Source organism: Lepidochelys olivacea (genome assembly GCF_965140295.1).
Source record: "Lepidochelys olivacea isolate rLepOli2 genome assembly, chromosome: 22".
Classification (NCBI taxonomy): Eukaryota; Metazoa; Chordata; order Testudines; family Cheloniidae; genus Lepidochelys; species Lepidochelys olivacea.
This window is the reverse complement of record NC_140432.1, coordinates 16,476,886-16,495,332: the sequence shown is the minus strand read 5'-3', so window position 1 is coordinate 16,495,332 and position 18,447 is coordinate 16,476,886. Positions and strand designations below refer to the sequence as shown.

The window sequence follows — 18,447 nt, the reverse complement described above, 5'->3', positions numbered from 1 at the left end:
TGTGTTCACAATGGCAGTTCCTGTCATTGTTTTTCAGCTGCATCTTTGGTTTAGAAATAGGTTTCATGCTGCTTCTAAACAAAAGCAAACCCACCAGCCGCCTTTTCTTAAATAGAGTGAATTGAATACGGCACAGGCAGCACTAGTAAGATTCCATTGGATTCCACAAACTCTGCTGTGTTATCAGCAAGCTACTCGAATTATAGAGCATCTCAGGAGTGTCCAGATAACACACACTGGATCTATGTGCTGTCCCTGGCCTCTCAGCATGTTATAAATCACAGTTTTGACCGTTGCTGCTGCTTATCCAGCCTTTTGCTGCTTGGCAGGCATTTGCATTGATGGCATTAGTTATACATCTATCAAGGCTGATGGTTTCCCAGCAATGTAATCTGAAAGAGATAAGTCTTAAAATTAGCTTTGGTATTCAGAATGAAACACCCTTGCCCCAGCACCAATTTCTAAAGATTGCATGGCTTTTCAGTGGAATTTTCGGCGCTGATGATGAAGGAAATTATCTTATTTTTGCACTCCTTATTTAAACAAGGAATTAATGTTATCTGCTCAGTGGAAGAATACATGCACTTAAAATGTACCAATTTAGCAGTGCTACAGCGATTAGCCAAACAAAAGGACACTAATTTGATACAGCCATCAAGCCTGTCTCACACAAGTGCTCAGTTGGTCCAGTCGTAGCAAAGTACTGCTGCTAAATCCTAGTTCCCAACCCAAGAGGGTCGGGGTAAACATCCCTCTGAAGATTAACAGCCTGTAGCAAGTCACCTGGCAGGACGCAGGATGGTTCAACCCGTCTCTAATTTGAGATGCTGCGGCAGAAGAGTGGTATGCTGAAACCCTAGAGCCAATTGGGGTTCCTTTCTGTCTCTGCTGTAGGGATTCTGTTGGGGCAGAGGGGGGAAGAGCATGCTTCCTAAAATGAGTAGACATTAGGAAAATGGAAAAGCCAAGTGCAAATAAGCTAACTTATTGACTCTTAACGTCTCCCTTGCTGCTCTTCCGGGGTGGGGAGTTTTGGAATAACTGCTCTGTGCAACCTCCTCATGGCTGAACTGTTTGCCTTTTGGCCCATAACATCTAGGAGTAACCATCTTTTCATAATCACTGCCATTACAGCAGGAATGGAGAGTGGGGAAAGAGTTCTGAACTAGTAGGGCTGATTGCTCTAAAGCCGGTAATCCTGACACAAAACAACTTTGGTTTGACTGATGAAGAAAAGGCAGAATGGAGCCTGGTGTGTCTGTCTCATTGCTGTTCCCCACATTACGGACACGAGGCCCTAGTCCCAGGCATCAGCTGTTCTTTTGTGGCACTTCAAAACATGTCTTCTAAATGATCACTTTAAAACCAGTCTGTTTTCCCTTTTGGTTTCAGGTCTTCAAAGCTGCTGCGTGCTTTCTATGTCCCTTTCCTGTCCGAGCGGCATACGTCATATGCAAACTACACCATCCTTAAACCCCGGAAGTCAAAGCAAGCCAGGAAAAAAACAGGAGGTTAGCGACACACCTGCGGACCAAAAAGGATCAACCAATATTGTCGGCCAGCTGCTTAAACTTTCCTAGAAAAAAAAAATGCTTGTAAGATTCATTAATAAAGGTTTCCCACCCAGTGATTTCACTCCGCAAGCCTCCAGCGGAGAAGAGTACATCATCTGCTCTCGGTTCTGTTCCTCTCTGCTCTGCCTGCACAACCCGTTTTCAGAACGTAGTGGTAAGAAACCGTTTGAAAATCCAGCAGCTGCCTACCTGCATTATTATTAGATAGAGCAGAGCAAAACTGAATAGCAAGAAATGACTATGTTAGACTGTGCGCCCGGGTACTGCCTGGTACCAGGAAAATTCACAGCCGCGCTCTCTCTCAATAGTCCTCATCTGCTAAATAGCTGCTTGCATACTCCCAGGAAACATTATTTGCAGATAACAGCATTTGGGGAAAACAAAAAACAAACCCCCGAAACAGCAGCACAGTAGAGGCAATGACTCTCTGAAATGCTAAGAATCTCAGCAAACAAGACAGTCCATACCATAGAGAAAAATCCCTCAGATCTCCCTGTCCAGGAGATACTTTCCAAGGAGAAACTTGCACTTTCAAACAAACTGTGATTTTTGTTAGTTATCTGTTTTAATGGGATGTGATTTCATTTGCCGTGAGTTCTGTTTTCCTGGTTATGATCCTAGATATTGTGAAAACACAGGGGCTTCGTTTAATCTTATTGATTACTGTGTTTGTGTGTGTTTTTGTGTGTGTTTAAAGAAACATTTAATGTCCTTTGAATTCTTGTCTCCAGTGTGTAAAATGTCTGGAAACCATCTATGGGGTAAAAAGGGTTGTTAATTATTGTGATTCAGTTTCCCAAATCTATGAGGATGCGTACAAGTTCCCTTTTGTCAAAGACCCTCCGGAATGATGATGCAGTATGGAACTATACCTGAGTTTTTACAGTCCTGTACTATATTATGAACCAGATTACATCAGTCTTGTAGAAACCAGTGCAGGGGTCTGAGAGGAGGAATGTGGGTGAACTTTCCCTCAGTGCAGAGGGACAGACAGCACAAGCACGGTGCCCAACCTAAGCCCTATTCCGAGGGTTTAAATGGAACTTAGTAGTGCATAAGCTTGGAGCCCTGCCCGTGGATGGCCCATTTCATCCTGTGTGAATAGCACACGCATCAGAGAGAGCAGATGAGATTGGCTGTATGAGAGACTGGCGCAGAGAATGGTCTGTGAATAGGTTTGTCCATGTGTAGAGATGCAGTGCTGAAGTGGGGGGCTGCGGTGGTTGAACGGTGAGTGTATATGATGGAAAGCAAACACCGGTGGCTGTGTAGGGCAGGTGTATCTTTCAGCACGTTTGCAGGTCAATAGCTGAGCAAGCTGCTGTACCAAGGTCAAAAGGGCAGACAGTGCAGCAGTGTGGCTCTGATTTAACATGACACTATTGGGTCAGAGCTGGAGAAGTCAGGAAAGGAAATAGTGCAACACTCAGAGAACCATGCACGGCTTTAATCTGGAAAATTACATTTGAAATGTAGTAGAGGACACTAGACTTCCCTTTGTCTGTTCAGTCCCGTGCACTCACTAGGGATGAGTATTGATGAAGTGCTTACGTCACCACTCGGCTACATTTCCTCTTGCATAGTTGCAGGGTTGGCTGCTTACTGCCCCGGATATTTTATTTAACTCTTTTTTTTTTCTTTTTTCTTTTTTTTTTTTTAAGGTAACTCTGCAGCAGGGACCAGCGGAGAAGGAGAGGGAACAATATGCATGTGATGCTCAGCATGTTCTGAGAAACAGGCTCTTTCAAAGTGTGTCAGATTGGTCACCCCAAATCACTAGTCACTTTTGAAACTCTTGGCCAGGTGGTGGTGATTCTTGGGCTCCTCGGCTGTGGGAGCTAGTAAGTGTCTTCCTTCAGATATGTGATAACATCAAGGAGTCTTTCTTTAAGTCTTTCTAGTTATTGCTGTGGATGTGTAGGGTTTCATATGGTTAGCGAGCGGGAAAGCAGGTTGGCCAAGCCTTCAGTTCAGAGCCTTAATGCTCTCATTAAGGTCTGAATGCCACAGTGACTGCCTTGTTGACTCTGTAAATGCTGTAAGTGTTGTTTCTCTGCTTTGCTGTAATTTCACGCCCGAGGACCTTGTTACTTTAGGTAAAAGTCACCCTGTGAGCTGGTGTGCAGAACCTCCCTCCACCCAAGTTTGGCTTAGCATTCAGCACACTTAGACAAACTTGTTCTCTAGATCTTGTTTCTTTAGTCAGGTTGACAGTGTACCCGTTGTGATCAACAGCAAGGCATATGGAGTGTCTGTCACTTGGCTGAGGAAAAAATGGCATGTGGGACTCCAGACTAAATTGACATGCAGTTGAAATGCAGGTGGAGGTTGCTGTGTGAAAGCGCATCAAGTATTTTGATTTTGCATTTTGTTATTTTTTAATTAACTTCACTACATTGAAGGCAAATGTTAGACTGTACAAAGCATGATCGGTAAAAAGCCCCTGCATGCCTTTTTGTTGCCTGGGTGATTGATACATTAAGGATGAAATTCTCCCCTGTACAGAGGAGCAGTACAAAGCCTGTGCATTATTAAAATCCTGTTTTGAAGGCTTATGTGGGACATACGTGGCATACAGGATTTGGGCTTGCCCTCTGTAGAGGGGTGCTTTTTACCCTGTGCAAATAGTGTCTGTCCCTATAGAGTCTTTGGTATAACAACATGGGAATTTCCCTCTTAAAAATCCCAGTCTTTACAGTAAACTAATGTCTTAAATGTCTTAGGTAAATTTGCCTGGGAGACAAAACTGCAATGTTGCAGGTCAACACTGAATGTCAGCTTAATGCTCCCATTTGTTTCTTTTTAATGGTTTCCCCACCCCACATGTTAACATTCCTTTAATAAGGCTCTGTTGTGTCACACCAGTGAATCTAAACCAAAACTTCCATCCTATCTGCTTCCCCCACCAGTGTTTCCATCTATAAATGGAACACTGAAACAAGGAACACAGTTAGACAGTCTATTGCGTACCTCTCTTTGGTGGTGTCTCACTGTCCCAGCCTTTACTGTCATGTTTACTGTGAAAAGATAGTCCAGGAAACATCTGTTTTCAATTATTGTGCCTGCTCCACCCTTTCTTCCCGTTTAATTCCTTTTTGCAGACCCTGACAGCTTCACATTAAATGGGAGTGATCAGCATCTCCAAGAAAAAGGCAGCAACCACCCTGTTGCTGTATGAAGAACTGCACTTGGGTCATATTAACAGATGTTGATTTCCCATCCATTGGAAGGTGAGGCTAGGAACACTCACAGGTGGTGGTATCATATTTGCTTCATGGTAGCACTGAGAGGCTCTAGTCAAGATAGAGGCCCAATTTTGTTGGTTGATCCCACGTCCTGCAGTGCTTACAACCAAAACAGACAAAGGAAGCTTTATTAGCCCCATTTTACAGGTGAAGCACAGTGAGATCAAGGACTAGCCCATGGTCATATAGGGAGTCAGTGGAAAAGATGGGAATCAAACTGGGTCCTAGTCCAGTGGCTTAACCCCCCAAACCATCCTTCCTCGGACCGGGCAGAGCCTAGCAGCCCTACAGCTGCTTTCTGCACATATGGCCCAGAAAGTAGAGTCTAGGAAACCTCAGGTCTCCCTGACTTCCTTTCCTGCTGGAGCAATGGTCTCCCATCCACCTAGCACAGCAGTCTCTGGAAATAATTCTGAAGCTGTAGCGCAGTGCAGAGGCATCTGGAACGCCCGCACGAGGCCATTTGCTCTGGAAAGGTAACGCTGCTCTTAGCGGTGCTTTCATCATGGGGTATGCAGAGCAACAGGTGATCTTTCTGACAGGAAAACGTTAAGGCTCCCTTCTGTTAATAATTCATAGCTCAGAGCTGTTGGGCTTTGCGCAGCGCCGACATTTTAAGCAAATAATCAATAATGAGAAGAGAACAGTACTTCTAAATAAATGCATTCAGTGGAATGAGCTGCCCGAGGAAGCTGCGCTGCACAATCTGTGTCTTCATGTGTAATGGGGTGGGGGAGTGTTGGGATGGGAGGGAAAGAGCAGTACTGACTGCTGGGGTTTCCTAACACCTTCCTGCCTTCTCAGGATAAATTACCTTGCTTTTGAAATGTGGATTTGCAGAGATTTCCAAAAATGATGGCCTTCCCTTTGTAAAAGGTTTCATTGTTTGCTTGGTGCTTATACAATTTTTTTGTTTTGTTTTTCCTTTGACCCTAATAAAATTAAACTTTGTGATCTAGTTGTGGGCTTAGGCAATTTTCATATGGTTAATTTATGACCCATTTAAAAAAAAAAAAAGGTCTTGTGATTTGCAAGCCTTGTGGGTGAAGGATTAAACCTACAAATTGCTAAACTGCTTCCATCTGATTTCCAAGTCACTTAGGTTCAGCAACTCACAGGCAGGAACCAGGCCTCAGAGGGGGGCCAAGGCCAGACCCATTGCCTCACAGGTTGGTGCTCTGTCCTGCCATGCAGACAATCTGAGTTTGACTCTCTGGTCCGTTTCCAGTCTCAGGATGAGGAAGGGATACTTCATAGATACTATGGATGGAGAAACAACTCATTGGAATCTGGCTTGAGAGACTGATGGTTCTCTGCTGCATTCTGACTGGCTGTTTGAAACACAAGACGTCACAGTAATGTGTTAACTATCAACAGTGCCTGGCTTCACACGCACAAAATCCCATTGTGTCTTCATTGTCTATTTGGGGTGGTAGTGGGTGGGCAAAAGATAGGGCGCTTGACCTCATCACCTCTCAGCCTCACCATCATGGCTGGTGGTGGGGGACATGCAGGGATGAAGGAGAAAAAGCAGTAGTTCACTATTGCCCCTTTATTTGAAGGGTCAAGCTGCTCATTCACAGCAATGGTTTATGGCCCTATCCGCCATTTGTAAACATGCTGGAAGAGCTGGGTATTTGGGGGACAAGAAGGGGGTGCAAAAGGAATCTCTGGTGCCCTGTAGTTAAAAGACTCACTCATCCATTAGTAAAAAGAAAAGGAGGACTTGTGGCACCTTAGAGACTAACCAATTTATTAGAGCATGAGCTTTCGTGAGCTACAGCAGGAAGTGAGCTGTAGCTCACGAAAGCTCATGCTCTAATAAATTGGTTAGTCTCTAAGGTGCCACAAGTACTCCTTTTCTTTTTGCGAATACAGACTAACACGGCTGTTACTCTGAAACCTGTCATCCATTAGTGTTTTTAGCCTAGTGTTTCCAAACACACTCAAGGCATGTGCCAACAGCTCTCTAGCTGTAGCTTAATTCTGTATTAGATCATCCAGTTTTCCTTTGTTTGCCAGGATATGGAGCATTGACTATGGGAATGCTGGGGAAGAGAGATATACAGGTTCCAAAATACACTGATGGAAAAAATTAGTTTCTGCAAAGTAGGTTTTTCTCCTTGTGTCCTAAGGCGGGAGTTTAGGTGCATTTCAATTCAGGTCCTTTGTTGCATGTGTACTACCAATACTCAAACGAAACATACTCCCAAAGCCAGATCCATGGATATGTTGATCATTAATGTGATGTGTGTTTCAATACATATTTGCTGCTTTTCGAAGAAGACGGCTTGTGCAGATCTGCAGTGGGATGACTGTAATTTCTCTTTACTAATGAGGATTTCTCTTGGCCAGAGTTCTTCTTTTCATTTATTGAGAAGAATTTTGTGAATTAATTCAATGCACATAAAAGTCAGAGGCTGGATTAGCAGGGTGTTGCAGGACAGGGATGAGGTGCACAGGAACTCAGGAATGGAGTAACAGTGGGTGCTGAAGTTCAGAACTGAATGTGTTGTCAGAGCTGTGGAAAGCCTCAGGCCTAGCATCAGGGAGTGCTGCAGGTCAGAATTCAGGTGCAGTTGGCAGAGCTGTATGAGTGCAGGACAGGACTGAGGTCCATTGGCAGCTGTTTTGTTTTGTACAGAACTCATTTGAAAGCTGATTTCACTGTTTGGTAGGAATTTTGAATACACAGTGAGTGGACTGCCTTAACTGAGGACATTTTATGACCAACGTAGCAAAGTCCAGTAAAACTGTAGAAAAATGAGTTTATTTCCAATATGGACCTTGCCAAGGTACAGATATACATGCCACTTCTTAGCGCAGCCTATTCTCCTGCCCTGCTCTCTACATGGGATAAAGACTCCTGTACTTGTAATCCTGGGCCAGCAGCTCTAAATGGAGAGACTCTTGATACCATTCCAATGGGGAGATGAGATCAGTTCCTTTCTGATTGCTGCTCACCTTAGAGAATGTGCGAGGGCTGGGAGTCTGAGATAGGTGCTCCAAAAACAGACAGTCCAAGTACTGGATTCCACGTCATGCCAAGTGAAATGCAGGTGATAGGTTGCGTATTTAGTCACTGTAGAAGGGATCAGCACCATTGTGAAAAGCAGCTGTGGTAATGAAATTCTCCTTTTTACTCAAGCTCCTGTTTCTGGAGAAGACAGCTGTGAATTTCATTCCCCTTCAGCATCTGAGCGTCATCCCAGCCCCACTGAGATTCGGTGCATGTCCCTGTGAATAACTGCACGTCACTATTCGCTTGCACGGAGAGGCGCTAATGGGGCCCCAGCTGTCTCCTTCACAAACTCCAGCTGTGACTGCAGAGCAGCAAAAAAGGTCAGCCTGGATGGAAGAGATGAAACAGCATAACAACGAGGGCCCAGGCTGATGTGTCCCCTCTGCTTCCCCCTTCCCCAGTCCTCTCCAGCCACTGATCGCTTGCGAGAACACCCGTAACTCAAACCTGCAGTTATCGACTCGCTGGACCAATGGGGTGTTCCAGGACAGGGCTGAGGTGCATTGGCGGCTGTGGTAGACAGCACTGTCGGAGACTGAGAAATGTGGATGCTGGGTTCTAATCCTGGCTCTGAGGGGCAGCATGGGCTCACGGCTAGCTGTGGGGCTGGGACTCCTAGATTCTGTTCCAGCTCTGTTGCTGCTGACTTGTTACTTAGGTTCATGAAGCATGTTGGAGACGTTAAGTCTAAAAAGGATTTAAAAGGCAGACTCCTAATGTCACCTGGAAGAATGTGACAAACTCCTTGTTTCTCCAGGGTGTAAATAAGAGGCTGTTTTGATTTTTTTTCTGTTTTTAATAGTCCCTTGTTCTTGTCATAGGCACATGCTCCTCCTGCCTGGGGTGAGCAGTGGGGAGCCTGTGGCCCCCTTCCCTGCATTGTATATGTTTGAGAAGCCCCTGTGGGGTTTCTTCAGCATGAGTCATCCTGTGGAGAACTGGGCTGTGACTAGAGCCCAGTTCCATCTGGGTAATGAAGGGGGGTCCCACGCCAAGGATGTACTGCCTTAGAGCACCCTATCCAGAGGCTGCCCCATTCAGTGTACCGCAGCCAGGAGCTCCTTCCCCACACAGCACCTGAGTTTGAAAGAACCAGCAGGGCCATTGAGTGCCACAGGAAATAGATTCCACTATGAAATACTGAGGCATCACCCTTTGCTACTGGGAAGTGTTGGGCTCAGCCTGGAAGACAATTGGTGCAGAGCCTGTGGAGAGATCCCTACAGTTCAGTCCCGCTGAAGCTCTGAGCAGCTGTCACCATCATTGTCCCGCAGCTCTGGGCAGAGCGATGGTCCCAGAATGCTCTGGGTGACCCAGTGAGCATGAGGTGAAACCTCTCTTACCTGGGAAGAAGGCAGGTGGGGTGCTAAGTCCCTGATGAAGCAGCATTGAACCATCTGCTATACAAGTCGGGCTCACGGGATTGGCAAAAAGATTCAAACTGACCAAAAATCTGCAGGAAAATCTCAGCCTGGCCCAAGCCTGAGCAGCTGCTCACTGACTCCTTTAATTCTGTGGCTGAAAACAGCTGTTGAACATGGAGCAGAGTCTCTGCTCAGGCCACTGAAGTTCCTGTTCCCTTCCCATCTGATCAGTTGGACTTTTCAATTTCATTACATACACTTGGTGCTGAAGGCTGTATCCTCCACCCCTGCATGTATCCCGTTGTTCAAAAAGCATGCTCCCTTGGAGGCAGCGTGGGCTAATGGATAGAGTATTGCACTGGAACTCAGGAGAGCCGGGTTCAAATTTTGGCTCTGCTGTGATCTTGGGCAAGTCACGCTTTGCTGTGCTTCTGTTTCCCCTCTTGCTCGATGTCTGTTCAGAATGCAAATGCTTCAGGATTGGGATTGTTTCTCACGCTGTGTTTATACAATGCCTAACACAGTGGGGACCCTGATCTCAGTTAGGTTGTAATACAGATAAATAGTAATAAGTGCTGTGGGTCAGGAGCAGGGAAGGCTTTGCATAGCCAGAAGATGTGCCTATCTCTGGATGTTCTCATGGGGGTTCTTAGTTCAGTTCCCAGGAGCAGGGGACCAGCATGATGGGCATATTTACCTGGCTTACCGGAGGAGCCCTTCAGATTAGTTTGCAAACTCCAGTTTGCTAAAATGTCCCTGTCCTGAATACCCCATTCAGGATAGATGGCGTCTTGAGTGTCCTGCTGGCAGGGAACCAGAGTGCAGCTGGACAGAGTCCCTTTTCTAATTCATGACTTCTCAGGAACTCGTTCTGGGGACTGGCTGCTTTATGCAATGCTGTATGAATCATGCAATAAACAAGTCCAAGCCCTATTATTAGACTTTGGAAACTGCTGCCTTAGAGACAGTTTTGCTTATAAGTATCCATGATTATCTCTCTCTGGCTCTTCACTATGGATGCTGTCATGAAAAAAAAAAAATCTTTGCCTCTCAGGATTTAATCTGCCCCTATTGCTGCCGCTTCCCCACCTGAGCTCACGCTCCTAAATTACAGCCTCCCAGTTGCTTGCTGTGCTAATCAGCCGTTTGCTGTGACTTTAGCAGCGTGGTGAGTCTCGGATATTTCCGATGGAGAGAAAACACAGAAGCAATAAACAACTCAGCTGAACCCTTGCCATATATGTTACAGTCTGTCAATATCCAATCCAGCTGCTCATCCAGAGGGAGGATGGTCTTGTGGCTAAAATGGATCTTCCCTGCTTTGCCCCAGCTCCTTGTGGGACCTTGGCCAAGTCACTCAGTCTCTCTGTGGGTCAGTTCCCTGTCTATAAAATGGAGATAATGGTTCTTACTTTCTCCCACCCATTGTCTGTCTTGTCCACTTCAGGCCTGATCAGTGGAAAATATTAATATCAATGGGCGTTGTGAGCTCTTCAAGGCAGGGACTGTCTCTTACTATGTGTATATACACAGCACCTGGCACGATGGAGCCACGATCGTGTTTGGCACCCCTAGGTGCTACCCTAATACAGATAATAAATATTCCCTACATGACAAATCAATACCCAGCCCAGCTCCCGCCCTCGCCCTCCTGTCTGTGCTGAATCTATTTCAGCTTGCTACATTGGTTTGACCCGCGTGCTTTTAAGCCCTATGGGTTCTGGCTTTAGATTTTCCGGCAGCGATGATCCTGCATTTTCTGCATTGAGTGTTTGTCCAAGTCCCCAGAGCAAAGCTTTTCTTCGGTGTCCAGGACTCTTATTATCGTCTTTAGTTACCAGCACAGAGCTAAACTCTTAACCAGAGACAGAATTCAGGCAGCCTGAACAGATCCGAGCCTAATCCAGACAGGCGCAGAGTAGATGGGAATCCAAAGAAGGGGATAGAACTTTTTTTTAAAAAAAAATGAATACAGTTGTTGAGTTGTGGCTTGTCAGAGGTGAAGTGTCAAGAGAAGCTGCTGAGCACTTTGTTCCCTGAACCACAGCAGCGCAGCCCTGCGACCACCTCTGAAGTAGGCCCCCCTCTCAACACACCTGTAATTTAGGGTCATATGGTTGGCGCTTCAGTAGTGACTGTTCGGGTTGCCGTTGTCATCAGACCCTATCGTCTTGTCTGCAGCGTTCTCAGCCGTGGTTGATCGCTGGTTGTGCTCCACCCACGGTAGCAACTGTGGAAGCTTAGGGTGGTCCGAGCCTGGGCCTTGCCATTGCGGTGTTTGATCCAGCACAAACGTAAATTCGTGTTGATTCCCCACCCCTGGCTCTGCACCGTGCAGTCCTGCTGCTGGTGGTGGAGCGGCCCCAGGGGTGCAGATTGTGGCTATGAAGTTGTTCGGCGTGGACGCAGCCTCAGATGAGCCGCTGGTGTTACGGGTGCCAGTGGCTGGCAGCTTATCTGTTGGTCTGAAGCAGCCGCCTCTGCAGAGCGAGATGGGAGTGGAGGCCGCCGTGCCTGTCGCGCCCCTTCCCCGGGCGGCAGCGCGTGCTCCTTTCCATCTGGCCGACCTGCACGGGGAGATCGCTGTGGAGCAGAGGAGCAGCAAGAAAAGGAGCCAACTCCAAAGCAGGAGCGTGACCCCAAGCAGAGTAGAGGGGCCTGGCACGGCACCTGGTGTCGGGGATGAGCACAGGCCTGACTCGACCTCCTCCAGCCATTCCAGAAGGATACCAGAGAAAGCCAGGTTGCTGTAAGCCCTGCTGGGCCCCTTTTTTATTGCATTTTCTGCTTTCCCTGCTGCCGCCGCCACTTCAGAAGGTGCCACGTGTTCGGGCAGCTCCTGGGCTTCACTTGCCCCCAGCCTGGACCAGTGAGCAGGTCCCACCCAGCTGAGAGCGCAGTGGGTAATCTCCTCACCGGGGAGATGGAGCCCAGAGCTGTTCAGCAGCAGTGAGTGCCACTGAGGGGACTTGCAGGGAATTCTACGCAACTCACAGGCTGAACTCTCTCCTCTGGTCAGGTATCAGGGCTTAGGGTGGGTGGTGGTGTGGGGGACGGGAGGTGGAGCTGGAAGTGTAGGGGGGAAACTGAGGGCGAGATTTGGGGATTCTGCCCCACAAACTCCATATTAGTTTCGCACCACTGGCCTTGGTTGCTAACAATGGCTGGCAGCTCTTCCTTGTCCTCTCCTCCACCCCCGGCAATCAGTGCACAGTTAATGGATTGGGGGTGCGGGGGTGAAGGGTTAATGTTTTAGCTGCCTTTGCTGTCCCTCTACCCAGGATCTGTCCCCTTGCCAAAGCCCTGACGTGAACCTTGCTGAGGTTTTGTTTTTTTCCTTTTAAAACTAGAAATGGCTAAAAAGGGCTGCTTCTTTTTTTCTTCTCCAAACTAACAATGTTTAAAACGCCGTTTGCAAATGAGTGACCAAGCCCCACCCCCAGGCAGAGGAGCAGGATAGGTTGATTGGGCAGGCAGTCTGAGAAGTGATGCTCTGGAGCCGGTTCAGCCAGCCCCCACTAGAGGGCGTCCTGCTCTAAGCAAAGTGGGCGAGGAACAGGATGGTTCTGGCCTCTCTGCTGGGAGGGGTGGGTTAGATTCCTGCCCTGCTGTGGGGATTCTCTCGCTGTGCTAGAAGCCGGGACAATGGGGCTGTGACTTCAGTAGCAGGGGCTGCAACTTTGCAGTTGTGCCTCAGGGATGATGTCCTCATTTGGCCCTGGCGGGGATCCCACAGGACTTGGGGAGCTCCCTTGCTGCCCTCCAGCAGCAGAACAACAGCCTGGCGTTTCCTCTCCTGAGCAGAAGGTGCAATGGCTGCAGAACATCCAGCCCCTTGAATTCCTTCCCGTTCCTGTCCCTGACCCTCCCCCACAACTCCCAGCGGTGGGGCGGGGACGAGGTTTCGCCATCAGGTGCTGTGCATCCCGTGGCCATAAAATGAGCCTGACCCAAAGGAGATGCTCTAGGATGGCGCAGGATGCTCAAAAGGGGCCGAGCCTGCAACCGAGCCCTGTGCTCGGGAGACCCAGGCATCCAACAGGATGCATGCCAGGGTGGCGCAGCTCAGGGACATAGGAAAGGTGGTTTTGTGCCAATTGCACCTTCATGTTCACCTGATCTGGGAAGCCGGAGGGGGTGCTGATTGCTCCATGAGTGGGGTGGTTTGTCTCTGGTTGCTGTAGTAACTGGGGTTTCTTTTGTCTGTCACTCTGACTCAAGCGAGTGCAAAGTGGGCAGAATTCACTGTAGTTTCTGATGAGTAGGGCAGCTGCTCTCAGACTGGCTAGATGCCCACCTGGATAAATCCCACCCTGAGGGTCAGTGCCTTGGCTCCTCACACATAGTTGCAACTCAGGTTCTTTTCTACAGCTGCTGTAAATGTCCTTTCCTCAGTAGGTTCCAATCTGGGAGAGGCTCCTAGGAGCAAGTTAATCTTGCTGAGTTCCTGATCCCTAGATGCAGGTCACAGTGTGTGTGTGTGTCTGTCTCTGAGAACAGGACCCAGCTGGAATGAGCTGTACAAGTTCAGTCCCCTCGTGGTTCATCAATTCCCCTCGTTTATCAAAGGAATGAGTAGAATGTATCAGGCCCTGAGCGGCTGGGGTGAGTAAGCAACCCACGGCTTGCTGTGCCATTTGGTCTGAGCCCAGCCTGCAGTGTGATGCGCTCCAGGCTAGTCTGCTCCTAGCTTTGAGTCTCCCATCTCCTCTTCAGTTGGCTCAGGAGAGCACGCTGGCTTCCTGAAGTCCTGGAAATCAGTGTGGAACCTTTTGTTTTGTGTCGAATTCCTGTGCAGGTTGGATGGCAGCCCAGCTGAGAGAGAGCCCCCTGTGGAGCTGAGACGCTGGTATTTGTGCTCTGCAGAGTTCCTCAGACAACAGACGCTGAAACCTGCAAACCGTTGATAGTAAAATGGTCAATCAAGGCAGGAGATGCTGTCGCTAAAGAGACTAGGAATAGCGAAATTCCTGACACTGTCCAACTATCCTGGGGAATCTCCTTCATCCACTGCAGAGAGGACTAGTGTTGATGGTTAGAGTGCAGGAAAAATGAAAATCTTAACCAGGGCCACCTGCCTCCCAGCAGAGCAAGCAACCCTGTTTTTAGAGCAAACTGGGAGACTTTGCTTTCTAATGGGGATTATCCCTGGATTTCATTTACTCTAGTGTTGGGAGATTATCCTCAGATAATCAGTAACTGGAAGGAAAATAATGATTAATTGCTTGACTTCAGTTAGCCTGCCTTCTCCCCTGCCTTGCAAAATCTGCTGCCGTGTTTATCTTTTTGGCAGCCAAAGATAAGTAGTTATTCCCATTTGGGCAGGGGCCAACACAGAGTCCAAAACATTCCTAAAATGCACTTGTCTTTCTGCTGCAAACTTCCCAGCAATAACAGGACCACAGACTAGAGCTGAAATTCCCATCCCTGGAATTAGTCAAACTTGGCTCTTGGGAATGTCCTGTCAGGAACAATCCTGAAATGGCCTTGAGTGGGCTGTAGGGAACAGTCATGCCCTGGACAGGGAAGAGCTGGAGGATCCCTGTGCACTTTAATCTACTCCCATTTCAAAGTGGGATAGATTAAAGTGTATTACAGAACTTTTGAGTGTGCAGCAGCAGGATCCACACAGATACTTAGTGCACGGCAAGGTAGCGTGGGGTAGATTTACAAGCTGTAAGCGTCCTTCCCATTTCTAAATTCTGTGTTCCTTGAAATGGCATGGGAGAAGGACATGAGACAGATTGCACGCTGTACAACTTGGATCGTCTTTGACATCATAAAAATGCCAAATGAGCCCCTGGAATTCTAGCTCGAGAGGGATTACACAGCTTTGCAGTAATGTATTTTCTCCTAAACATAGAGAAAAGATAGCAGGGCACTGACGGGTGCTGTATTTCCCGTGGATTCAAGGTTATTTGTATGGCATCTTAAATGTCAATTGCTGCGTTAATGATTTACAGGGATAGCTGCGTGCCTGCGTCAGAGCCTTTGTTGTGAGAAGGAAGCCTCTGCTGCTGCTGGAGTTGTCTTATTCCCCCAAATGCCCTTGCGCCTTCTCTCTGCTTTGTGTGGTGTTTGCAGTGTCAGGTAGGCCGCAGCTCCGATTGCATTTCAATCCAGCTGACTTGGGACAGCTGGTGAGCATCGAAGCAAGAGGCTTACTTGACTAGGCAGAGGCAACAACAGACAGGTTTCTATGGAACCTGAAACAAATGACTACTGAGATCCTGGTATGACTTTGCCCATGGTCCTGGTGCTTAGAGTAACTTCTCTGTTCATTCTCCTTCAGTTATTTTAAATGAAGTTGCTTGAACATTAAATACTGATGCGGGATAGCATGTTCAGTCCTATGAACCTTAGTTTGCTGCGGACACACACTAAACAGTTCAGCCGCTCATAAGCACACCAAGAGAAGAAACAGATTAGAGAGGAAAGATAGTCCAGGGGTCAGGGCTCTGGTCTAGGGCTCAGGAGACCGACATTCAATTTCCTGCTCTAAGCTTCCTATGTGACCTTAGGCAAGTAACTTCGCCTCCCTGGGACTCGGTTCCCAATCCATACAATGGGGATAATAGGAAGATCCTGGATTCTATGGGTGCTATGAGGATAAATACATTAAAGTTTGGGAGATGCGCAGGTACTGTGGTAATGGGGGACGTCTCCTGTAAGTTTCCAACATGTCTCCAGCTTGCATGCATTTCCTAACATCTGAACGCAGACAGGCTTAGAGGTGCTTTTATCTGTGAACTGACCTTTTTTTCCATAGTGGTCTTTTGATACCAGTTTCCAGAAATATTCTTTGTTTACCGATTCTAATCTCTGTGTTCTTACTAAGCTGCAGGCACAATCGTCTATGCCAGAAAAGCCCCAACAGCAAGGGGAGCGTACTGGCTTCTTCCAATCAACCAGTCAATATTTGCTCTTCCAGGCAAGCTGTTAAAAATGCTGTCGCTCTCTTGTTTTGAGGTTTGTTTCTCCTCTCCTGCTGGAACGTTGCCCCAGAGCCGCTCAGGGTTGGTAGTCTTGTCTATGAAGCAACCGTGCCACAGACATTCACCGAAGGCTGAATGTGTGGGCTGCCTCTAATGATCTCCCGGGTCACATTTTGCTTTGTGTCTGGTGCATGGAGAGGACGTCCAGCCCGTGCTTCATATGCTCCAAGGGGAGGCTGCTGTTCAGGAAGGATAGCAAAAAGAGAGAGCTTATTAAGTCTAAGGGTGATATTCTGGCTCCACTGAAGTCCCTGACAAAACTCTGATTGGGAGTTCAATAGGGCTAGGATTTCACCCTGAGTGTTCAGCCAGGGGCAGCTAGACGAGGCAGAAGTGGAGATGTTACGTTGTGAAAGTGAAACACCTGCTAACAGCTCCACAGACATGCTTGGAATGGAGGTGAAGGTAGCTGTGTGATAAAAGCCACAGTAAAATCCAGTGTGTCAAGTGAAAGATACTGACTTGAGCACTGCTCACCAGAGCTGTCATACTGTCATGATGCGAGCTTTTCCTTGCAGTGAAGAGGCACCCTGAGGCAGATGTCAGTACCGTGCGGTGGGTGCTCAGTTAAACTATAGAATCAGGTCCTTGCGTGTTAAACTATACACATTGGGAGGCCTTTGCGGTGGAGCTGGGGAATCCTGACCTATCTATTCCCTTGCATTCTTGGCTCTAAATGCAGGGGAATGGTGACTTTCTCTCGGTGTTCCTAGTCATCCTCCTTTCTGATAAATGTGAATTGCTAGCACCGGTTCACTGCGGTGATTAGGGATGGAAGGTTGGATTTCAAACGTGTCTAGTTGACATAAGGGAGCACGTGCTGTTTGTGTGGGTGACGCATCCTAGAACATTTTAGGGTCCTGTTCTCATAATGTTGGGCAAACTGTTCACAAACTTGTCTTTGCTTTTGGCTGAACTATTGTGAATTCTCTTTGTGCACCTTCTGCTTTGCCAGCAGCCACTGCACAGGGCTTTCTGGTGGCAGAGAGATGGAAATCAGGGAGCTAGAGATGGCAGTCATAGGCGTTGGGGAGAGTCTGTAGGCTACGATGGGGGCTGGCATAGTACTCACCAGTCGCTGGGTCCTACACAACAACAATCTATGTGGCACAGTTCACCTGAGAGATGAGTGAATGGCAGCTCTAACATTGACGTAGCAAGTCTGTCTTGCTTGCTTGCCTCTCTGAGCGAGGAGTGATTAGGTTGTGGGGAGAGTCGGAGATTGCTATAACATTGGGACATCAGATCCCACAGCCTTTAGGTTACTAGTTTCAATTCAGTGTTGCTGCATTGCGTTTCCATCAAGAATTATGAAGACAGCTCTGCCATAGATTGATGGGTATTAAACTGGCAACACTTTCCCTTAAGTACAATGGGAGAATTATAGCAAAACGTTGATTTATAGCTTCAGCATCACTTTGTATTCACGGGATGGAAGGACGTGTAATATGAGACGACATACAGCATGCATGGGTGATAAGTCCTTATTTACAGCTGCATGCTATAGGTGTATAATTCTCCAACTGCAACCTGTTCTGATCAGGGCACTGACATTCTCATAAGCAAACAAGAGAAATGTGGTCTAGATGAAATTATAAGGTGAGTGCACAACTGATTGAAAGATCATTCTCAGAGTAGTTATTAATGGTTCGTTGTCAATCCGGGAGGGCTTATCTAGTGGGGTATAGCAGGGGTCAGTGCTTCCTGGGTCCAGTCCGAAGCAGTATTTTCATTAATGACTTGGATAATGGAGTGGAGAATAAACTTATAAAATTTGTGGATGATAGCAAGCTGGGATGGGTTGCAAGCCCTTTGGAGGACAGGATTAGAATTCAAAATTACCTTGAAAAATTAGAGAATTGGTCTGAAATCAATACGAAGAAATTCAGTAAATACAAGTGCAAAGTACTTCACTTAGGAAGAAAAAATCAAATGCACAGCTACAAAATGGGGAATACCTGGCTAGGTGGTTGTACTGCTGAAAAGGATATAGGGTTTATAGTGGATCACAAATTGAATATCAGTCAACAATGTGATGCAGTTACAAAAAAGGCTAGCATTATTCTGGGGTGTATTAACAGGAGTATTGTATTTAAGACACAGGAAGTAATTGTCCTGCTCTACCTGGCCCTAGTGCAGCCTCAGCTGGAGTGCAGGGTCCAGTTGTGAGCCCCACACTTGAGGAAAGATGTGGAGAAATTGGAGAGAGTCCAGAGGAGAGCAACAAAAATGTTAAAAGGTTTAGAG

At 47.3% G+C, this 18,447-nt stretch overlaps 1 protein-coding gene across 7 annotated transcripts in view; it reads left to right on the top strand.

The window, feature by feature from the left end:
• Positions 1 to 18,447, top strand: part of LOC311511218 (alpha-1,2-mannosyltransferase ALG9) — a 126,067-nt gene that overhangs the window by 59,315 nt on the left and 48,305 nt on the right. For 2 of the 7 annotated variants that reach the window (XM_084611636.1, XM_084611633.1), the window contains one exon: positions 1,393 to 2,292. The exons of 2 other annotated variants lie outside the window; for them this stretch is intronic. In XM_084611636.1, the coding sequence (XP_084467762.1) occupies positions 1,393 to 1,516 (124 nt within the window). In that variant the 3' untranslated portion in view covers positions 1,517 to 2,292. Of the gene's footprint in view, positions 1 to 1,392; positions 2,293 to 3,235; positions 5,774 to 18,447 lie in introns of those variants that run through there. 3 more of the 7 variants (XR_014709219.1, XM_084611634.1, XM_084611635.1) reach the window with 3 other exon arrangements.